The sequence below is a fragment of the Rutilus rutilus genome (genome assembly GCF_951802725.1).
Source record: "Rutilus rutilus genome assembly, chromosome: 15".
NCBI lineage: Eukaryota > Metazoa > Chordata > Actinopteri > Cypriniformes > Leuciscidae > Rutilus > Rutilus rutilus.
The window spans coordinates 31,656,722-31,680,817 of NC_140220.1; the positions used below are offsets into that span (position 1 = coordinate 31,656,722).

Below are 24,096 nucleotides of genomic sequence, written 5' to 3' on the forward strand. Positions count from 1 at the left end.
TAACCGATAACCGTCTATTTTTGAGACGCATTCGACATAGAGTTGTCTTATATGTAAGTATATGTATATTGTATATGAGCTTGATCATGGTCACTAAACTGGGACACAATTAAGGGATTAAAATAAATGTAATAATTAAACATTATTATCAGCAAAAAGTAATAATCAGCAATATGTGCATATGTATTACTTTAAACGGTTTGGGCATATAATATGGCAAACAATGATTTAAAAAAAAATATGAAGAAAAAAATTATACTGTACACTCATTCAGGACAATCTACAAAACTTTACATGGTAAATGTAAACACACGTAAAAAAAAAACACTCATTCATTAGCAATAAACAAATAAAAATAAATACAACATGCTTTAAACAATTACAGCCTATTAATGATGAATAAAAATAAGAATAAATTGATGTCACGCAAAGATGTTAGGTATGGCGTGATGCGTATTACGTCATGACGTAAAAGAATCACTGGATCTTTTATGAACCGTTTCTTTGAAATGAACTGTTTGAGAGAACCGTCTCGCAAATCTTCGCATCAATACCACTTCTCAAATGTGCCTTCATGCTTCCCGTACTTGAGTTCCTAAGTCACTTGCCTCCATTGAGGAAACCCCGCCCACGCTGTCTTCTTGACACTCTGCTGGAAAACTGTTCCCTGTCTATTCCAGTGCATGTGTTTTCAAACCTCATCATGGAAGAGGCATGTCCACCTCTGCGATGCTTTCATGAATCACACATCTCTGAGCTTTTCAGCGATGACGGCGTGCAAACGGTGACCTCGAAAGAACAGGTGAGCTTAACTCTTAGTATTAGTTAGCTAATTGGTACTAGCATAGAGCTAACTGTCTATTTCCTCTGCTGCTTCTGTGCCTCACACTGTGCTAAAGGATACAGTAATGCATACCCAAAATCCTGCTGTGTGTTCTGCACGTGCAGAATATAATTATACTAATAAAACTGCGTCACCCAGTACGGATTCCTCTAGTTCTGTGACAATGCTGTAAATAATATATATTAATTTAAAAGAGTATCTCACCATAAACTGATATTTTGTCACCATTGTAGGAAATAAAACATGAGAGTGTGTAAATAAAGACAGACTCTTAAACGTTTTTGAACATTACCCTGTCAGGAACAATGTGAAATATTTTTCTACAATGAGAATGTACTTATACTTCACGGGTTTATGTTATGTGGTACTGTAATGGATGACCTGCATTATTATTATATGGGTGGTTGACAGTTAACTATGAAAAGGTATAAAGTGAAAGATGATATTTACAAGTATTTTAGAAATCTTAGCACCAATACATGGAAAATTTGCTTCAAATATTTTGAAATTATGCATGAATTAAAATGATAGCCTACTAATTTTTTTAATACATACATAATAAAATTATATGATTACATAAGGATTAATTATTTTTATTTTTTAATTATTATTTTACCTCAGAATTTTCAAGCACTGGTAGAAATTCCAGTACACACTACTAAGTCATGCTATGATTTTCAAAATAAATGTATAAGCCAGTTGACCATTTTTGTGTCTTTGTATGACACGCTGAACAGGATGTGATGTCAGCCACTCATATGCGCACAGTCAGCATCAACCACAATGATCCTTCTGTTAGCATGTCATTTGGCTTGCTGTTGTTGTCACGTTTTCTGTTTGGTTATTTCACCTCCACATTTTTGTTTCCTGTTTTATCATTGAATCCAGAGAAAAGTTGAATGCAGTATTCAAGAGGTATACAGTGTTTACCAACAAATTCACACCTCACCGCAGTAAGTAAAGTTCAGCCTTTTCTGGCCATTAATACAAAGCAGGATCTCCACAATATTCAGTGTCAATGTGCTGCTTTTGGACAGCAATTATTTTCTGTTATTCTGTACAAGTACATTTTTTGTATGTGACGATGTCTTTGGCAGCAAAACCAACATCAGATTGTCCTCTGCTTGTGTCTGCTGTGTATGTTTTGTAGCATTCTTTTTTCCACCCATTTGTATTATTTTGCAGCAGCATCACATCATATGCAGGAAAACGTCTCCGGTTACTATCGTAACCTCGGTTCCCTGAGAGGCGGGAACAAGACATTGCGTAGCAACGCTGTGGGAACTCCTCCCTTCTCCACTTTTGTTGAAATTTTATGGGCTAACGCCAGCTTGGAACAGCTGGCCAATTGTCGTGAAGTATACAAATACTGACAGGCTCGCGGGCAGTATAAAATGCACGGATGCCACAATTACGTCAGAATCACGACTGAACGCTTGCACAGCTGATCAAACAGCGAACACGGCGGCTAACGCAATGTCTCGTTCCTGCCAATCAGGGAACCGAGGTTACGATAGTAACCGGAGACGTTCTCTTTCGAGAGCGGTAACTCTACATTGCGTAGCAACGCTGCGGGAACTGTATCTCCCGCCGTGAGAGTAGTGAAGATAAGTCCATCTGAAAGGCGGAACTCGACCAATGAGACATCAGCTCCGACCCTATCCAAATTTGCATATCCAAACGCAATGAAAGCAAAGGCTGCACTGATCCAGGGCAGACACAACACAGTAAGCACTTAAGCATGAGGGTTAAACACAGTGCCAACGGCAGTAGCGGCGACAGCTTAACACTAGTAGCCATATACATAGTTAACAGCATAGTGGTAACCACTGCATAGTTGGATACAATAGTTCACAATACATGAGTAAGAAACTTAACGAACTCACCGAAAGCACTTGCGACGCCACAGACGGTACATCCAGCTTGTAAAATCTGTCAAAGGTGTTCTGAGAAGACCAGCCAGCAGCAAGACATAAATCCTGGCTAGACATCCCTCTAGACCAGGCCCACGAAGAGGCAACCGCCCTTGTCGAATGAGCTCCGATGTTAAGGGGACAATATTTCCCCTGCCAATGCGATAGCGTCGACTATCCAGTGAGAAAGTCTCTGTTTTGAGACAGCACATCCCTTAGTACATCCACCAAAGAACACAAAAAGCTGGTCCGACTGACGAAAGGCGGCCGAGCAATTCACATACGTCTGCAAACCCCTGACAGGGCAAACGGCGCTCTGAGCGTCAGCGTCACGCGAGGATGACGGCTCAGCAGATAAAGCGGGCAGGGGAACAACCTGTGCTTTGAACGGTGTAGAGCAGGGGTGTCAAACTCAGTTCCTGGAGGGCCACAGCCCTGCAGAGTTTAGCTTCAACCCTAATTAAACACACCTGATCAGCTAATCAAGTCCTTCAGGCTTATTTGAAAACTGCAGGTGTGTGTGTGTTGAAGCAGGGTTGGAACAAAACTGTGTAGGGCTGTGGCCCTCCAGGAACTGAGTTTGACACCTGTGGTGTAGAGAGTGACTTCGGCACGTAGCCCCGTCTCGGCTGGAGAGTGACGCTGCAGTTGCCGGGTCCGAAACAGATACAATCATCGTTCACTGAGAACGCGTGTAAGTCTCCAATGCGCTTCGCAGAGGCGAGAGCAAGGAGTAAAGCTGTTTTCAGGGAGAGCTCCTTAACAGCAATCGAAGCTAGGGGCTCAAGCGGTGGCAGAGAGAGAGAGAGCACTCAAAACTAGAGCTAGATCCCACGGCGGCACCGATGGCTGCCGTGAAGGACACGATCTCCTGTGTTCATACACCTTCAGCGTGGATGGCAAACTCCCGCTATCTAGTCTGTGCTGTAGGAAGCGCAAAACATCCGACATGGAACAGATCAGCGGGTCGATATCGATGTCCTGGCACCATTTTGCAAAAACTCCCCATTTCAGAGCGTAGAGGCACCTAGTAGAGGACAGCGCTCCTCCGCAAGTGTGCCCAGCACTCGTGAAGGCAGAGTGTCTCGCTCATTTAAGGTCCCTGCAGCGGCCACACATAAAGGTTCCACAGCTCGGGGCTGGGGTGCCATATCGTGCCATTCGCCTGAGACAGCAGGTCCTTCCTGAGGGGGATTTGCCATGGGGGAGCTGCCATTATCTCTCTCAGGTCCGCAAACCAGGGCGGGTTCGGCCAGTTCGGGGCCACGAGGATCAATGACGTTCCTCTCCTCCCTGATTTTACATAACACCATAGGCAGAATCTTCACCAGAGGGAACGCTTAAAGCCTGACTTTCGGCCAACGCGACATCAGAGCATCTCCCGTCAGCTGGGAGTGAGATAGTGAGAAGAACATCTGACAGTGCGTGTTCTCGCTCGTGGCAAACAGATCCATGTCCGCCCTCCAGAATCGATCCCAAATCATTCGAACCGATCCAGGGTGAAGCCTCCACTCCCCTTGAGGAATCCCGTTCCTTGTAAGCATGTCCACTCCGCGGTTTAGGAGACCGGGGATATGCGCCGCTCTGATGGAGAGAAAATGTCGATCCGCCCACAACAGGAGACTCGCTGCCTGTTTGAAAATAGCGGCTGTAAAAACCGTTCTCCTGCTCGCTCGGAGGGACACGCTCTATCGCTCCTTTTCCGAGCAGACTGAGAACTTCCTGTCTTAGAACGGGGGTGTTTTGGGGCAATGTCAGCGACGGGTCCACGCCATTGAACCGGGGTGGTCTGCGTCTGAACTGAAGAGAATATCCGCGTTGAATTATTCCCAGTAGTCACGGTGACACGGCCAGAATAGCCCTCCACGCGTCTAGGAAATGACACAGCGGACGCGTTAGTTCTACGGCCGCTGTTGCCACTGGTGACTTGTTGTGATTGGAGCCCCGCCCCAGCAAGGCTAGAAGCACTGGCGGGGAAACGGCTCTTGACGGGGTAATATTGGCATTCTCTCCCTTATAGTTATGGGCTGCGACTCCGCACTGATCTGGGGCAGGGCGGGTGATACAGTGTTGGGTGTAAGAGGAGGAAAAAGCTCTTTTTGTGAAGGGATACATGTTTTTATTGTGGAACTCACACAAACAGACACAGCATTTACACAAACATTGCATTTGTCGCCTGCCGGAACATAGGGGACACGATGTAGAACACAGCGCTTGGGGGCGGGGCCTCCAGCGGACTCGCTCCTCCTCTTGACTGGTCCGTTAGGATGAAGGCTTGGTCGCCGGGGATGGCGCGCTGGCTCTCTCGCGGCGCGGGCTTCTCCTCTGAACCTGACGTTTCCTCCCAGGCCCCGTCCACTGCTTGCGGCAAACATCCGGCTCAGGGCAGGGTGCCGGTCTAGCCGGTCCATGAGCGGGGCGAGGCGCAGAGGAAGAGCGAGATCTCGATGCGGGCTGGAGCGAGCGACGGGGCATCACGTGGCTCATTGCTTTCGCGCGCTTCTGCGTCTCGGAGAAACGCTCCGTGACTGACTCCACGGCATCACCAAAGAGGCCGGAGGGAGTGACTGGAGCATTGAGGAGCATCTTGCGGTCCGCGTCCTTCAGGTCAGCTAAGGTTAACCGCAGGTACCTGTTAAGGACGACCATAAACCCCATGGAGTGGCCAATGGCTTGGGCAGAGCGCTTGGTCGCCATAAGCGCGAGGTCCGTCACCGCGCGCAGATCCTTGACGACGTCAGCGTCCACGACGCCGCCATCCAGGGACTGCAGCAGTTTAGCCTGGAACACCTGCAGTATGGCCATGGAGTAAAGAGCAGCTTGTGAAAAAAAGCTTGTGTCCGCGAAGAGGACAGGTGAGCGCGGTGACGAAGGATGACAGCAGCTCCAGGCCTTGCCGTCGTCTTTCGCCTCCAGGCGGGGGAGGGCCCATCAGCGGCTCGCTGGCGGCAGTGGGCCTCGTCCCTGTTATGGCACGAACCATATCTCCCCTGGCTCTTAGGGCGTGCACCGGCACCGGCGAGGCCCAGGCAGGCGACACAGATCTTGTGCTCGTCGGGCGGGTCAATGGGGCCTGCACAAATCTTGCAAGTAGACGCCATCGGATGTGTAGAGAGAAAGATTCTAGTTCTCCTGGTGCAGCTTCCACGGTGGCAGCGTGAAGAAAGAGATTCTGACGCAATTGTCGCTTTTATACTGCCCGCGAGCTTGTCAGTATTTGCATACTTCTCGACAATTGGCCAGCTGTTCCAAGCTGGCGTTAGCCCATAAGATTTCAACAAAAGTGAAGGGAGGAGTTCCCGTAGAGTTGCTACGAAATGTAGAGTTACCGCTCTCGAAGGGGAACCTAAAGTCTATATACTAGTGAGATTTGCCTTGCGTACAGCTAATTTTCACCTTCTTCCACCACAGCATGATGTCTGTGTATTTCAGAACTTATTTCCTCTATACTGAGAGCACTTGCAGATGAAATAAGACACCCAGATGTGATTAAAACTGATGTAATCTAATCAGACTGCAAGACAAAGGTTGTGTAACCTAAACATTTAGAAGAGATGCTGTAGTAGCACATCAGCTGTTCTAGCACATATCCAGATGGTACTTTTTGCAGTGTTGTCATATTTACAACTTTTTTAATTTTACACTCTAATAAGAAAACTGTGGGAAAACACACTCGTAGGTGCTACAAACATTCATCCAGGGAATACAGGGAATAGAGACATGTTCAGATGATGCCATGCTTACCATTTATTGTCTGTAATATCATCAATATTTCAGGTTCTTGTGGTGCAGTAAATGGTAAATTGTTTTTACATAAATAATTAATAATTATATGCACTACTGTTTAAAACTTCAAGGTCAGTAGGATTAAATAGATAAATACTTCTATAAGGATGCATTAAATTGATCATAATTCACTGTAAAGACATTCTGCTGTTCTTTTGAACTTTCTATCAAGCAATCCTGAAAAAACAAGTTTTTTTTCTAAATATTAAGCAGCACTGATAATAATATAAGCTAATAATATATAATAATATAATAATATAAGCTTGAGCTAAATTTCTTGAGCACCAAATCAGCTTATTAGAATGATTTCTGAAATAGTTTGAATAGTTTTAAATAGTTTACATCTACAGACTGTCAATTAAATTATAGTTAATTTCATGAATGAAAGGACAAATTAATTATCCCACAAGGGAAACGCAACAAATTTTTCAACTTCAGCATTACTTCTCATGAAACTTGCCTGTAGAAGGCCAGAAGTTGCTCTAATCAGCTTATCACAATGTAATGAATGCAATGCTTTCTTTGGCTCAGAACAAGGGTTAAGGATCTGTTCAAATTAGACATGCCCCGGCACCACTGCGGCCAGCACTGAAGTCAAGCGTATTGTGTGTAGGCTGTGTTCTGACTCACTGACTCTATCATTTGAACACTGACACTTCCTTTGATGGGGATAATTGGAGGATGTCAGCTTAGTGGATGAACTTGCTCTGTAAGTAAGTTGTTGCCTTTTAGTGAGCTACTATAAATCTTTGAAAAGTTGAAATTGATCTTTTGCCACGTTGTGAATAAGGAGATCATTTAATGTAAAAATGTTTTATGACAGAAGTTGCAATATCTAGATTCTAATAAGATGGTTAAATGGATGACTCTACACTGTTTTTTTGTGTGTTTTTTTTCAGGCCCGCTTTACTGAGGGAACAACACTATCATTATCTGAAGAAAGGTTTACGCCATCTATCTGATACATATGAGGTAAACAATGTCTTTTAAAGAAAAGAAAAAACTTAAAGGGATAGTTAACCCAAAATAGAAAATTCTGTCATTTGCTCACCCTCATGTTGTTTCTGGCCTGTATGAAAACAACTAAAAATGTTATCTAGCATAATGCTTTCAAACCAAGGGGGGAGCAAGAGTCTATGAGGGGAGGGGGTCTGTGGAAAAAGTCTGATAATAAATAAAAATATATAGAATCACTGCACTCAACCGTTTTTCCGGTGCGTAGATCCATAAAAAAGATCAATGCTTTCAAATAAAAAACAAACAAAAGATCCGCTCTTGCTATTGTATTTTATAAAATATAATACATCATTTAACATTTACAGATATTGACATTATTATAGTTTCATTCTGCTTTATGAACACTGTTTGATAATCGTGAGAATAACAACTTTTTATTTTTATTGACAGTTATGGTACCAAAAACTTAAGCTTAAAAGAAAACAAGACATAATATAATATTTTCATGACAAGACAATGTTTTCATCAAGCAGCTTAGATATTCTGCTAAATAGCTCATTTTGGGTTTTACGTTAAAAAGTAAGTCATACAGGTTTGAAATGACACAAGCGCGTGTAATTGATGACAGAACTTTTATTTTTGGTTGAACTACCCTTTTAACGGCTTAGTTAAAAAAATAAAAAAAAAAGTTTTGTTTAGTTTAGTTTTGTTATTAACACAAATGCACAAAACGGGTTTTACACAAGGCCATTAAGGATCTACAGCCTTGCACATTTAAGACCATGTGATGCATTACTTGTGTATGTGAGTGGGTGGGTGGGAGAGAGAGAGAACACCATGCTCGTAGTTTTTGTGTATTTGTACGAGAACACCATGTTCCTGAGCAGCTCTGTGTGTAAGAGTGCTGGTAATGGCTGCTGAATCTGCATGTTGTCTGGCTTCAGTGTTTGGATGCCAGCCGGCCTTGGCTCTGCTATTGGATCCTGCATAGTCTGGAGCTGCTAGAGGAGCCTGTGCCGGCAGCTGTTGCCTCAGAGTGAGTACCAGCCCTTCTCTGCACATCATTATCAGTGTACACGTGGCATGGAGGCAGGTGTTAAGGCCCCCTTTACCCAGTTACTTTCCTAGATAATGTCACAGTTACATCAAGCTGTGACACAGATGCTTTCTTTCTCGATGCAAACCACGCTTCGATCGCTTTGTAGCTGCTGGGGTTAAAACCTTTATATCTTCTTATTACTTTGAAATAGACTGGAATAAAAATCTCTTATTCAAGTGACTGTGTGTTAAAGAGGTGAATTCAACTGTATTTTGTTGTGATTGTTACTGTATTCCTTAAAGGTATAGCGGAGGATTTTTTACTTCCGGGTGGATCACCTATACTATTGGTCCTCCTAATTGTCAGTCATTCTGGTGAATCAATCAAACTTCAAAATCAAAAAGTGGAGAGGGCGGGTCTTATCTAAAATTCGGAAAGATCCTCCACTATACCTTTAATGTTTGTTAATTCATGCTTTTTCTTAAAGCGATAGTTCAGCCAAACAGAATGATCTCTTTTGACTTTAATAGCAAAGTCAAATTAGAGATTGGAGTATATTTAGTATAATTGTATTTTCAGTCACAATAATAGGGATTCACAATATATCGCCACCATACCAGATTTCTTTTTCACTTATTGGCATCAGTCGATATTGCAAATTCTGCATGCTCATTTCCCCTGTTTTTACAATTAGATTACCACCTTTACCATCATCTTTAAAAACACTTTTTTTTAATTAATGATACCGTTAAATGTGATATTTAGCAAATTTCTAAATGAATATTCATTTCTCCTACTGTACATTATAATGTTGTGGTGTCTAAATATTACTTGTAGCATTTAAAATGATTGATTTTAGGTTTAAGAGGTTTATTTTCAATTTAGACGTAATAGATTTTTAATATCTGTCATTTATCGGCTATTGTTCATAACATGAAAAAAAAAAAAAAAAGAAATTTCTGGCTTTTTGTGTACATTTTTAGTTCTTCTCATTCATTTACATGCCTGTTGATGTAAATGTATATCACAACCATGAATGTTGTCTGTTAGTGTGTGCCAGTTTCTGGCCAGATGTCAGAGCCCGACAGGTGGCTTCGGTGGAGGTCCGGGTCAGCACTCTCACCTGGCTCCCACCTATGCAGCTGTCAACGCCCTTTGCATTCTGGGTACAGAGGAGGCTTACAAAGTCATCAACAGGTTTCACGTTTGCTTTGTATTATCGCCTGTTTACCTTTTGATGTTGTGTGGATCATATTGCCATAGTAGCACATTCTGTCTGCCCCCTCCCCCATCAGAGAGAAGCTCCTGGACTTCCTGTACTCTGTGAAGCAGCCAGATGGCTCCTTTGTGATGCATGTGGGCGGGGAGGTGGACGTCAGGTGAGTTCTGTCACCGTGCTTTCAACATACCCTGAAGCATCTCTTCACAACGGCCATACATCTTTTTAATTCTCCCTGTTGTGATGTTACCATACTGAGGCATTCTTCAGGAGTGACCTTTGACTGTTGCCAACAGACTAGTGCTAGAAAAATTCTTTATGTTCAACATAGGTCAGCGCTGATCCTACAGACTTTCAGTCTTATTCTAATAATGTAACTTGTGGTTATTGACATGTGTCTGCCTGTTGTGTGTCTGATCTGATAGGAGTGCATATTGTGCAGCTTCTGTGGCTTCACTCACTAATATCATCACTCCCACCCTGTTTAATGAGACACACACTTGGATACTCAGGTAATTCCTTCCACATTCTCTTTCAAAACATGTGCCAATTCAGTTTCATTCAGATTCTGTTGGGGTCAGGGTTATTTTAGTATTATTTATATACTATTATAGGATTTATTAATGCTTTGAATTAGCTTTTATTTTAGTTTGTCATTTTGTTTTGTTAGTTATTCTATTTAGATTTGATTTAGTTTTTATACCATTTTAGTACTTAGACTTTTTTTTTTCAGTTATTTTTCAAGTTGTTTACATTTTTCATCTAATATTTATATCAGCTTTATTTCATTTAATAAAAATGATATAACAGTATTTCATACTTTTTGTTTTAGTTATCTTTAACAACAATGGTTGGAGTTGAATGTTGCAAGGCTGAAGATTTATCCAATACTATAGAAAAGTATTTATAATTTTTTTCCCATAACAGAGTTGAACTATGGAGCAGTATAAGTATAAACAATCAAATATTGATAAAGAATAATAAACAAACATCAAACCTCTGTTTTTTAGCTATGTGATTTAATATACAGTTTGTCCCTTAAATCTGATGTCAACCCACAGAACAGGGTTGAACAGAAAAACTAATTCTGCATAAAAAAAAAAACATTTTAATATTCATAAACGCAGAATTTACATAGATGTTTATGTATATATATATTTATAGCAGTTCAAATGTAGTAGTTATGAATCGGAGCATGAACAAGAACAAGAAACATGAACAAATTACATTTATTTATTTATTGCACTCTAAAAAGCTCCTTCACACAGAACATGTTTTTACATTCTACTGATCTGCTTTTCCATTGCTTTTCTACGTAAACATCCTCTAGAGTCTAGACGGACCATTGTGCTTGTGACTTTTACATCTATTGCATGTAGAACAGCATGTCATTCGCAAGTATAAAGAAGTTCAACTTTTTAAAAATGCATCTCCAGACCATTTTTTGGCAAACATTTTAGGCAAAAATAAACATTTAAAACATTTACCTTTCTGTCCCTAAAAGAGTTAGATCTCAGACACAGCACAATATATTTCTGAGAATGAATCCCATAAATACTAAGATGTTGTGCTTTTCCTTTGAACTGCAGCTGTCAGAACTGGGAGGGCGGTTTAGGTGGAGTGCCTGGTCTTGAGGCACATGGTGGCTACACCTTCTGTGGTACTGCTGCCCTAGTCATACTGGGCAAAGAACACATGCTGGATCTCAAAGCCTTGTTAGTAAGTCCTTTGTCTTGCCTTGTTTTGCTTTGGCTACACTTCCACCTTTCATTTAACCTGGCTCTTCCTGTCCATTAGAGCGAATAAACTGAGGTTTATGAGATGCCTTAAAGGTCAGTCGTGTGTATCCTGAACGTTGGAGGAGAAGCATCTCATTACTGGTTCCTCAGGGACACTAAACACGCTGGGAAATATTAACATCAGTGTGCCGTAATGTTGCAGATGCTTAGATCAGCAGATATTCATGGTCTTTGGCAGACATTGAAATTAGGGTGTTTTACAGTCCCAGGGCACAGGCAGATTTCTCTTAACGATAAGGCAGCAGCACTAATGATGTTCCTATGCTGATTCTTGTAAACCTGTAAATTGGAGGCTTTTCTCTCTTTTTCCTTCATTAGCGCTGGGTAACCAGCAGACAAATGCGTTTTGAAGGTGGATTTCAAGGCCGCTGTAACAAGCTGGTGGATGGGTGTTACTCCTTCTGGCAAGCAGGACTGTTACCGTTACTCCACAGGGCTCTTTTTAAAGAAGGTGACAACATATAAAGATAATCAAGCGATTGAAAATAAGTTTGTTTGTTTTTTTCATGTATTTTGTGTCAAAATATAAACCCAACATGGATATTTTGGGGTCTAATGTCATGTATAGTAATTTAACCTATGAAGAAAATATTACTGTGTATATAGGAGACTCAACGCTGAGTTTGAGTAGCTGGATGTTTGAGAGAAAGGCCCTGCAGGAATACATCCTCCTCTGCTGCCAGAATCCTGGTGGAGGCCTTCTGGACAAACCGGGCAAGTGAGTACAGCTCTTACACACACACACGCATATATAAAAGAGTTTATCAGCTTGTAATGTGTCAAATAAAGCAGTCATTCTCCTACTTTTTGGTTCCAAGGCCCCCCATTGTCCCCAAAAATATTTGAATGCCTCATAACTTTTACGGTTGGTTGTGATTTACTGGATAAGGATTTTTGTTCCTTGTTCTTGTTCTTGTTCTTGTTCTTGTCTAGAGTTAGTGTGGAGCAAAACTTTGCAGTTTGTGAGTGAATCGTTCTTTTAAATTGATTATTTTCAATGAAGCGGTTCACAAACGAGTCTGAATTTTGTACATATTCTTTTCTAGTAACTAACAAAAAGAAAAAAACGTCTAGCTGGAAAGGTCATAAAAATTACATTACATCTATCTTGTTTAACTGTAAGAATCAAAGTTAAATTAAAATGTGAACTTTAAAATGTGAAAAATACAACTGTCTTGTAGGGCTGGGCGATATGGGCAAAAAAAAATATCACGATACATTTTTTTTATATCAGTCGATATCGATAATTATCACGATAAAAGTCTAATCTTTTATTTCTTTCAAGTTTAAATGCAGATTTTTGCTCCTAAGTGAAAGTTGTAGAAACAAGAGCGTTAATTGTGGTTTTAAACTACTCTTTATTGTCAGAACATATCATGACAAACACTTGCCAAACAGGAGAACATTTCACAAATCTGAGGTAGAACATTCAACATTTGTCATTTTTCCAATTTTGTGCATATAGTGCAATTTTAACATTGAACTAATTTTTTTTGTAAATTTGGAGTGCTGTCAATACAGAGAACAATGACAAAAATCGGTGTTGCCTACACCGTGTTATCCTCTTTTTAAAATTTGCACCCTGTTGACTTCAATGGGGCAATGTTTAAACCTGCTTTTACCCTCTTAACATCCTTGATGTGTCATTACAAGTGCACAGGTCATGTGAGTGATTCCTTTAGAGTGAACACGGGTGAATCTGACTGCGCATATGTTTAGTACCTATGATCACGCGCGTGAACTTGACAATCGACTACTTTGGACTTCAACCGAAAACAGGATGTAAATACAGGTATGAGCGCTGGCCGAATTAACTTCATTTTAACGGATGGTGTAGCAATATTGTTGTCCGGGTGGAAATCGGGAGAAATTCGGGAGAAAGGTCGGTCCGGGAGATTTTCGGGAGGGGCTTTGAAATTCGGGAGTCTCCCGGAAAAATCGGGAGGGTTGGCATGTATGATCTGCTCTAGTGAGCTCGCACTGCGCTGCCGTTTGGACTTTGAGCTGAGCGGATAAATGGTCCGTGTGGCGCGCTGTTCAAATGAGTGTCGTTCCGCTTTTGGCGCATAAACATTATCGAACACTTATCGAACTCTTGATATCGTGTTATCGAGAAAAATTATATCGCGATATTTATCGTTGTTCATTGTGGCGAAAAATTATATCGCGATAATTATCGTTATCGTTTTATCGCCCAGCCCTACTGTCTTGGATATTTTGTCCTTTTACTAACTAAACAGACCATACCAGATTTTCATAGTAGTTGATCATTGATTCCCCCACAGGTCTAGAGATTTCTACCACACATGCTACTGTCTGAGTGGACTCTCAATTGCACAGCATTTCGGAAACAAAGACCTCCACAATGAGCTGATCCTCGGTCGAGACGAGAACAGACTGGTAAGAGATACTAAAAATTCAGCTGAGCCCAGCCACATTGAGAATAATGCATTCATATGACTAAATGTTCTCATATTTCTTCTTTTCAGGCACCAACTCATCCAGTTTACAACATCTGTCCAGAGAAGGTCGCCCAAGCGATTGAACATTTCCACCTGTTACCTGTTCCACTTCAGACGGGAGCTACGGCAAATGCGATGGACCAGTCATAGACTTTTTCCTCTTTTTTATTGTAAAAATGTTTGGGGATTTGAGCTAGCTTGACCTAACGCAGAGGCATCTTCTGTAAATGCTGTAGCCAAATGTCCTTTGCTGGTCTGTAAGCATCTACAGGTGGGGAAACACTCCGAGGGCCTGATATACTACAGCTTCAGCATGGGGTTGTGGGTTTTAGCCAGGGATAACGGTAGAGACTGACAAGGCAAGGTGTTTTTCATGCACCAGTCATTGATTGATATTTTATTGCACATACCAGCTTATTTTGGACTTTGGCAAACATTTCCCAGAGTGCATGTGACAGTAGGTTATGGACAGAAATAAAGACTTGGATGAAGGTGTGTTTTTATTTTTCGGATGGTGCATTATGTATTATCTATATTCACTATGGGCAGTCCATCATTTGACTTTTATTTCTGTCATCTCTAATTGAGTGCTATTTGACAGATAACTGTCAAATATATGGAAATAGTCTCGGTACAACACTCAGCCATGAGTACAGTGTTTACATTTTGTAATTTTTTTGTCACCTTTGCTGTTTAATGAGCATTACAACTGTATTCAATAATTCAATCATCATGCTTTTAATCTGAATATGCTGGTATGAAGTATCAAAACAGAATGGCATTTCATCTTATTACATTAAAGGAACGGTTTGTCCAAAAATGAAAGTTTGTCATTATTTACCCGCTCTCATGTCTTTTCAAACCCGTATGACTTTTTTCTTTTGTGGAACACAAACAGAGAGATCCAGCAGAATGATGACATTGTTTTCCATCAATTAAAGTGAATGAGGACTGAGGATGGTTTTGTGTATGTGCATTAATGTATTTGATTCCATACAATTTCTAATCGAACTTTGTTTATTCAAACAGTGTGAAGGCCATTCACATCTTTTGATTTGTATCTTTGACCATGCAGAAATATGAATGAGATTTAAGAGCTACGATGGAGAACATTTTCAATGAATAATGTACATTTTCAATTATTCCTTACACAAAGCCGTTTAATGCCTTCAGAAAACTTTGATTACAGTGCACAAATAATATGGACCAGTTACATCTTAACATCAATATATTAAAAATGATCTTAAAGTCATACAGGTTTGAACTATGAGGGAGAGTAAATGATCTGGGGGGGGGAAACAATATATTTATGAATACATTTTCATAGCTATGCCGTGCGTTTGCAAACATTTATGGCCGTTATAAGATTGATGCACACCAGTAATGTTTTTAATCTAATGCACATTTAAAAGAACTACTTAAATGTCCTAATTTAACCAAGGCTTAATCCTGGCTTAAGCCAGGGACACACTTAACGACTGTAAGGCCGATTATGAATGTAATTTGATACTTACGAGTTACGACTGATCGTGCACAAGCGCGCCAGGTCAGAGACAGTTGCGTTCAGTCAGTGTTTAAATCTGCTCCAGTCGTTGGAAACGGTCTGTAAGTGTGTTCAGTTCAGTCTTAGAATGTTTCAGCAAGTCGTTGTCCCCGGCATTAATCTGTGAAACCAGGCCTGGATCAGATAGAAATTGCAAAAAAAAATCTATTGTTGTGGGGAATGGGGAACCCTGGAGTCAAAAAGGTTGAGAACCACTGGTATAAAAGAACCACACAGCGTATGTAAAGGATAAAATAGTTTTATTTATAATTCTCATTGTAAAGGTAGGCCTCAACTTGCAAGACAACTGTTGGCAGTATGTACAACATACCTGTAATTTCCATGGAATGGAATCAGACAAAGAAAGACCTACTCAGTTTTACTAATGTCCTAAGTGGAAAATATGGTAAAAGATACACACACACACACACACACTCGCGCACTCACTCGCGTCTCCTAGACACTCAAAATGCAACTTTTTTTTTGCGGTGTGCAGCGGTCAAATTTCCAATGAACATTTAGAACATTTACCTTTAAAAGTCACGACATGAATCTACTCTTTCAATATCGACTAGCTTCGTGGGGGGATACATCATTTGGAACGTTTATATTCCCAGTATGGAGTGAAATACATAAAATACATGTTTGGGAGGCTCAGATGACAGATTCAAAATATGTTTTTTTTTTCTTCACTTTTTAACCCCCATTTTTAAAAGAAAAAAAAAAGGTATCTTTTTTTTCCCCCAACCTGTAAACTTTACTACATCAGGCTAAAACAACAAATACAACACAAGCTCAGCAGCCTTCCCATAAAGAATGTTGGTCTTCTTTTCTTTTTTAAATAAGGGATTTTATCGATAACGTATCACTCATCCCCCCTAGGTTTAACAAGGGCTACATTGATAGATGCTTTAAAAACAATCCTTTATGGAAAAGTAACATATTTAGAAAGGCAAACCACTCGGGACAGTTCAGCTATGGGTAAGTTCTAAGCAGGCTTTAAGATATTCAACAAAAATTTATATTTTAGCAGTGCTAGGAGCTGTACACCTCATTCAACCCTTTGAATTTCCACCTGGAGGGATTGCAGACAAGGGTACAAAAAACAAAAACAAAGCATCAAGTCCTTAAGTTGCAAAGCTGCCACATTTTGGGTTTAAATCATCGTTTGTTGTTGCGTGTGCCAGGACGCAAGATGGACGAACAGAGTCGGAGAGGGAGGGAGAGTAAAAACAAGCCGTGTTTTCCGTGAGTGTTCTTCCCGTAACTAGCGTCCCTCGCTCTTCCAAACCTGGCGAAGAGGTTTCTGAATCGAGGGTTGACATTCACTGAAAGAGATTGATCAAGGTGGTTTGGGGGAGATTGAGGTACACAAAATACAACAAGAAACAGGCCAATGCTGTGACTCTCCCTCCCCTCAGAGGAGAACTTTGTGGAGCGGGCCGAGGATCCGCTATTTAGCTATCCTCCCCGCGGTGCTTCTTCCGGGAACGCTGTTCCTCCGGCTCAGACTCTGAGCTCGAGTCGGAACCACCGTCGAAGGCTGATACAGCGCTGCCCTTGGGGTTGGTGTACAGGCTGCTGTCTGAAGAGGAGTAGTTGGCCTGGAGCTGTGTGGTCCCCTTGACTTTCTCCAGTGCCCGCACTGGAAATCAAAGAGACAAGACGACACGTTCTTCAATATTTCTACTCAAAAATCATGTTGTTTGAGGCACAAGGGAACTAGAAGTCAAATTAGGCTTTTCCTTCAGCACACAAATCACCATGACCAGAGAGCAAAAGCATCCCACCTTGTTGCTCCAGCAGGGCGTTCTGCCTCTTCAGATCGTCGATGTCTTGTTGGTGTGTGTGGTTTTTTCGTCGCATGTACTGGATGTACTCTGTGGCTTTGTCTAGGATTTGGGCTCGGGATGCCTGTTTGATAGATTGCTGTCAGCAACAAATGAAAAACTAGAATTTGACGCAAGGAATGAAGTATCATTGCACATACATAAACCCCAAAACCCAATTCATCCAAACAACCCTAATGAACACACACAAACAGCTTAAAAACCTTCTCTTTTGGTAGCTACACATTTCTGAAGTAAAGGGGAACAGAAAAGTCAAGTGTTTAATCTGACCTTTTCTTATCTCTTGCTTTTGATTGACTAAGAAATTAAATACACTGCTGAACAATAACCTATAATTCATGGTCTATATTTTTCCTAATGACACGTTTATGTACTACAAACACTTGTGCATTAATTCATCTTGGATATTATACAATGTAAAATAGCATGTGTTTTTTAAAGTCACTAATATTTAATGAGGCTTTTTATCAGAATAATAGTTTCTATACCGTAAAGTATATAAATAATGCAGTTCTAATTGACACAGCCTTTATTAATCTTATGAAAACACTTCATAGATGCCTAAAAAAAAACACACATAATCGTAATCGTGTGATTATTGTCTTCATGTTTCAGCTTTTTATTTGACTCCAGCTGGAGTACATTGTCCATATAAGGGATTTCATAAGTTTTTACTTCTTTTATAAGGAGTTTTATACTTTCTGGAAGTGAGAGCTCTCTGGCTTTGAGTATGAATGAAACATTTCATTTCATCAGCGATTCATAATGCTTACATCGCCTCACTATCTTGTCTCTCTGAAATTTAAATCCGACATTTATTCACATTGGCCCATGAAAAACTCCACAAGAACACACTTGCCTGAAATAAAAGTGCAGTTCTTATAATGGTACTTCCAACCAAAAAGTTATTTTTTGAGATTCGCGATTATCTTTATATTTGCCATCATCTAACGCTAGCTTAATCTAAGTGTAAAATAGAGCACAATTAAACATCCAACATCAAGCGACACCAGTAAAATCCCTAATATCATCCAAAAACAAATATTGTACCAATATATTATGCATCCCTAGTCATGTGACTCATTTTAATAGACTGAAATATAACAGAAACCATGCACTTATATACCTAGAAGAAACATAAGGGGTCAAACTATTATTTCTACTACACTCTTGAGCTCTCTATTTTAGATACAAGACACACAAGAGGAAAGAGAAACCGCATTTCCCCCTGTAATGGCTTCCTGGCACCAAACTGTACATGGGTCACATCAATCAGTCTGGATCTACTCTGCTCTCACACCCTCCAACTTAAAACATCAGGGAAATCAACAAAAGCTAATCAGCTCATAAGAACATTTAAACCCATTACACTCAATTAACAGCTTCAATGTAATACAGTAGACATTTCATTGACAAAAAGCACACAAAAACAAACATCCTTTATGCCTTCTTGTGTTCCTCATGGTTTTACCAATGACATTTACCAACCTTTTCCCCTTGCAAGGCGGGAACGGAATCCCGAAGGCTGTGAAAGCTGTCTTTGATGTGGTCCCTACGTTTGCGCTCCAGCGCATTGTGATGTGCCCGTTTGTCTGCCTGCAATGAGAGAATCACAATGGCTTCAGCCTCTTCGCTTGTCATGGTGCCATTGGGTTACAGTGTTAGTCACAAGGAAACACTTACAGTTCAACTAAACTTTTTAAAAATGTAATTGTAGACCTTTAAATGTCAACATAAACTATTATATTCTATTGTTTTTATTAAGTGATACTGACAATTATAAAAACATTTTTGAGAGTCAGTTTTTTGCAGCTTATTCTTTTGGACCATGTTTGTCAGAACATCCAATTTATCATAACTCCCATTAGTTATTTTAAGACACACTAATACGTTGTGAATTAAAATATCTGCTATTAGGACGCAACAAAAAGATTGCAATTGCACTATCCCACAAAAAGTCTCTACGTTAAGCCTGGTTTTAGTACCCTGAGACTGTTGGCCTGAAAAAACAACATGGTCACTGGAGTCCAATGTCACTGGGCTTGGCCAAGACACTGTTATTACATAAAGGCACAGCTGTAAAACCTGTTTCGAATCCAGTGACTCATTAACAAGAGCCTCTTTTGCATTCCGTGGAAAAAGGGGCAAAACGAAAGCAGTTATCCAAATGTTAAAAGTGCCACCGAGCAGCACAAAGACATTCCAATGTCTACGCACCACCTGGAAGAGCGAGGTGTGGCCATAATGTAACTGGGCAGATCCAGGCTGTCTGTCTGATGTCTAAAAGGTGACACTGTACACTGCCAGTGTCAGGATTGTATTACATCCACGTGAGGTGACAGACTGCTCAACATGTCAAGGGCTATTCTGCACTCGAGTATAGTGAAAATTATACTCTGCATATGGCTTCTCCACAATTTTATCATAACAAAAAAAACATCAGCAATGTCTCTAGTGAAATTATAGGTATAAAGGCTATAAATGACATAAAAGAAACCAAAATGACAAGCAGTATTGCTGAGGAAAGCTTTGAATATACTCCTCAACGTGCACTTCTGTTGTCTTATGATCTCAACATCCTGATAAAAAAAAAAAAAAAAAAAATTTCCTCCCAGCACAAAAAGAAGGGGGAGATAAACAGGACTTCAGAGACATTGCAGACCTTGTGTCTCCAGTCTGCCCAATGAAAACTCAAGGCCAGTGAAAACAAGCCTGCTTTGTGATGAGTGCTATTTTAAACATCCCACTATGAACCCCACGACACACTTTGCAAAGGCTGACCACTGACCAGCCACTACTAAAAGCGATAGTTCACCCAAAAACAAAACGTCTGTCATCGTTTACTCACCACATGTCGTTCCAAGCCTGTATGACATTCTACTGTGGAACACATAACATGTTTATTGTCCATTCAGTGATAGTCATTTTGGACTGCATTAACTTCCATCACATGGACAGTTGAAACATTCTTCGAAAAATCTTCTTTTTGTTCCACGGAACTATAAATACAGGTTTGGACTGATTTGAATGCGAGTAAATGCACTTTAACGGCAAAATACATTTACTGGTTGGGAAGCCAAAAAATGGCAATGAAAATAACACTAAAATTAGTCTCAGTATAGGGTGTGAAGGGGTCTACAAGCCCATTCTCTAGAGAAACAGAGCAGCCCGAGTGCATGGCATGCTGAGCAAACAGGTTAGGGTTACATGTGGGGAAAAAAAAAAATCCCTGTGCAGAAATGGGTACAAAAATAAACTATTAAATCGACACTTAAAAGTCTTTACAATACATAGTAAGATAATTCTCGTAAGACTGGTCCCATCCCATAAAATCCCAAGGTCAGGCCTTTTTAAGTTTATGAAAATGTCCAAATTTACATTGCTAATTGCTTAGTTTAAAAGATGTGACCAAGTCAAAACTGTTAAATGTCTCTCAGAAAATGAAATTCAAATTGGTTTTGGAAATTAGCTACTCTATGCCATAACCACATTTCTACACTACACTTTTCTCTTTAAAAGATGCACGTTTAAGACATGAAGCCAGGCAGCAGGTGCACGCAATTGCTCAAGGCTCTGGATTATTGTGATGTCAATGGCAAAAACAAAAGCATTACGCTTTAATTGCAAATGCGTGAGTAACGTAAGGCGTGGAAGCTTGACAGAAACCAAGCCCCTTAATTCACTGGCCGGACTGGAAATTTGTTATTGTGTGTTGTTATTATCAACACCTTCACATTGATCCAAACCTGTATGACTTTAATGCAGAATATAGAATATTTCAAACAGAAAAATATTAGGAACTTAGTCACCATTCACATGCACCTTTTCTCATTCTACCAAAGATCTTTTTGCGTTTCACAGAAAAAGTTTGGAACAGCATAATAATGACACATAAATGACGGAACTATCCTAGTTGGTACCCACACATCTACATTGAATTACAAACCATACCGTGTGAGTGTGTGTGTGACTGTGTGTGTGTGTGTTATCATAACTTTCGTTTTATTTTTTTCTCTTTTCTATCACAGTTTTTTTTTGTGTGTGTGTATTAATAATTTGATAAAAATGTATACATATAAAAAATGACTTTGAAAATTGAAAAGAGGGATGTTCCATAGGTTCAGGATTAATATTTAATGTTGCTTATTTATTCATACACAGTCTAATCTAAGAAAAACAAGATCTCATAGGGGTTAAAGGCATGAATTACAACCCTGCCGTCGTGGACATCGTCCAATAACATCCCATGTACACCTGCTAGCGTCGCGACACGACACAACACACTAGAACGCTCGATTACAGAGAATTCGTTCGTCAATTTTGACGCGAGCGTTCTAGCGTATCGCGCCGCGCACTCGCTATAAGCCCTGCGCTCACTCACGTCCGTCCCTCCCTCCTGCAGCAAGTGCCCTGCTGTCGAGCACTGAACTCCCTGAACCGACTCAAAACAAGCCGACTGCGTGTGTCTCTGCCCGTGTTCATCGAATCCACCACATCTACCCCCTTTTAGGCTTGATTCTATCTTGTTGTGTCGTCCAACGATGCAAATTAGTTACGGCCGTTCAGTACCTACCCGGAAATAAATTGTAGCTAATCTCAAAAAGAGAAGATATTTTCGGCATTAAAGGTTAAACTGGATTAATTGCTCCACTTATTACGCACCACAGAGTGAAATGTCGGTGATTCTTCCTGTAAGAAAACAGAACAGAAAGTACAATTGTAGCTACAGCTGTAAGAGTGATACTTAACTGGCTATTGATGGATGCAATGCACTGTTTTAGTACATAGCATCGCAAATGTACAAATATGGAGACAAGTATAGACTCGACCCCGTGTGTAATTGCTCATCTGGCTGGATATTCTCATTAGGCTGGCTAGAAAATTATTTCAAACGCTAGGTTGGCTAACTAGCTAACAGGCTAGCCTCGTATTGAGGCTCAAGAATTGAAAATAACAAGAGGTTTAATTCTCAAACATGCAGAGTACAAACACAAATAACTATACTCACGTCACTATCGACCTCGATATCATCGTTGTCGCTCATTCTTCGGCGAAGATAGACAAATTTACACGAAATGTTGTTTTGAAAACAACATGAAATGGGGCCCAAATCAAATGAACAAACAGGAGAGATTCACTGCTTACACGAAACGAGATCAACGGACTCTATACACGTGACTCGCCTACACACGGACATTTACCGTGGCGTGTCACGTATGTGATTGCGGCGCAAAGCATTGTAGGACTTGTTGTTTTTTTAGAACCGTGGCTGTCAGTCGATGTAACAACGAATCTATTATGTAGAACTACAACACCCAGTCAGCGTTTCGGCGTGGCGCCTCCGCTTCGCGTTGAGGAAAGCCCTTTTATTTGGAATGCCTCATGGTAATTGTAGTTCACTTTATGTCGCGATTCCAGCAAGACACGTGGAAAGTGCTCAGTGCTGTTTGTGGCTAATGCGCTGATTACTAATACTACAAATATGTATAAGTAATAGCCTACTACGTTATAAATATTTAGTGTATTTTTTATATTATTTTTTCACTATTATTATTAGAGTAATACAAACCACATATAAATAGGTTACAATATCAATAGGGGCTAATTTACAGTTATCTAAATAAACTTAATCCATAGATTGGTTACTATTCAGTTACTCTTATGAAATACTACATTTTGGTTTCTTATTAATATATTTTAGACTGGCCTACTTAAACAAAGCAAGTTTAAAAAAAAAATATATATATAAAAAAATTTATGAAATTAAACAAAAATATAGCTGCGAGCAGTGATTGCGGGCCCAAGCCGGTGGCACCGCCACCCTGGTGCCTTTAGTTACACTAAAGCCACCGGGGTGGCGGTGTCACCGGCTTGGGCCCTCCATCGCTGCTCGCAGCTATATTTATATATATATATATATATATATATATATATATATATATATATATATATATATAAAATAAATGTAACAAAAAAATATATATATACATTATATATATATATATATATATATATATATATATATATATGTAACTAACTAACTAAATAAATAACTAAATAAATAACTAAATAAATATATATATATATATATATATATATATGGTGTGCGTCCACGGCGAGGAACGGGCAGAGAAGAGCGAACGTTTTTTAGTTCATTCCTACTTCCATAGGAATTCATTGAAAACGCTCGCTCTGCACCATTATCCATGTCAGTGCGGACGAACACATTTTACTTTCGTTTTTAAGTTAGCAATTCAAAAGCCCCCAGCGGTGTCACACGTTGATTAACCGGTGGTAAAATATTCCTCACCGTCACATACCTAGTATAGATACAATAGGCCTACCTGATTTTGAACACAGGAGGGCAGTATAGCACTATGAATGACATCATTTATTTATTTTTTGGACTAAAAAAACATTCTGGATGTTTTTAAACGGATGTTAAGAAATGTTAAGGGTCGATGAGAACAATATGTGTACTGATTTTTGTGACTGTACATAAAATTAACCCCCTCACTTTTGTCAAAAGCATTTAGAAAGTGACACAATTATTAAATTGAAAAAAAAGAATAAAATGGGTTTAGTTCTGAAATTTGTATAATTTTATATAGAAATAAATGGTGTATAATTACATTTTTAGAAGATAGGAGGTTCTTAGTGTTTCCTTTTTTAACATTACTTTAA

At 40.0% G+C, this 24,096-nt stretch overlaps 2 protein-coding genes across 5 annotated transcripts; one reads left to right on the plus strand and one right to left on the minus strand.

The window, feature by feature from the left end:
- Positions 1–511: 511 nt before the first annotated feature.
- Positions 512–14,510, plus strand: fntb (farnesyltransferase, CAAX box, subunit beta). The gene is made up of 12 exons (XM_084433168.1): positions 512–802; positions 1,733–1,797; positions 7,443–7,515; positions 8,445–8,536; positions 9,590–9,736; positions 9,835–9,918; positions 10,184–10,270; positions 11,348–11,477; positions 11,876–12,008; positions 12,164–12,275; positions 13,843–13,957; positions 14,047–14,510. The coding sequence occupies exons 1-12, from the start codon at positions 575–577 to the stop codon at positions 14,167–14,169; spliced, it is 1,389 nt and encodes a 462-aa protein (XP_084289294.1). The 5' UTR covers positions 512–574; the 3' UTR covers positions 14,170–14,510.
- A 1,295-nt stretch (positions 14,511–15,805) lies between these two features.
- max (myc associated factor X) lies at positions 15,806–22,749 on the minus strand. 4 transcript variants are annotated; one of them, XM_084433370.1, is made up of 5 exons: positions 22,421–22,594; positions 22,075–22,101; positions 18,901–19,008; positions 17,353–17,491; positions 15,806–17,207 (listed from the first exon to the last, which is right to left on the minus strand). In XM_084433370.1, exons 1-5 carry the CDS (start codon positions 22,454–22,456, stop codon positions 17,020–17,022), a joined length of 498 nt encoding a protein of 165 aa, XP_084289496.1. In that variant the 5' UTR covers positions 22,457–22,594; the 3' UTR covers positions 15,806–17,019. The 4 variants fall into 4 exon arrangements, with proteins under 4 accessions (XP_084289496.1, XP_084289497.1, XP_084289498.1 ...); XM_084433371.1 differs by having other exon boundaries at positions 17,353–17,476; positions 22,421–22,593; XM_084433372.1 differs by lacking the exon at positions 22,075–22,101 and having other exon boundaries at positions 22,421–22,749.
- Between the last annotated feature and the right edge of the window lie 1,347 nt (positions 22,750–24,096).

Bases quoted from the DNA above. Each gene is read 5' to 3' on its own strand.
- fntb (XM_084433168.1), top strand. From the start codon at position 575: ATGCTTCCCGTACTTGAGTTCCTAAGTCACTTGCCTCCATTGAGGAAA. The intron at 803-1,732 runs GTGAGCTTAACT...CATTGAATCCAG, and splicing joins CGGTGACCTCGAAAGAACAG to AGAAAAGTTGAATGCAGTAT. The intron at 12,009-12,163 runs GTGACAACATAT...CTGTGTATATAG, and splicing joins CAGGGCTCTTTTTAAAGAAG to GAGACTCAACGCTGAGTTTG.
- max (XM_084433370.1), bottom strand. From the start codon at position 22,456: ATGAGCGACAACGATGATATCGAGGTCGATAGTGAC. The intron at 22,102-22,420 runs GTGAGTATAGTT...GTTTTCTTACAG, and splicing joins ATATCGAGGTCGATAGTGAC to GAAGAATCACCGACATTTCA. The intron at 19,009-22,074 runs GTGCGTAATAAG...CTCTCATTGCAG, and splicing joins CACCGACATTTCACTCTGTG to GCAGACAAACGGGCACATCA.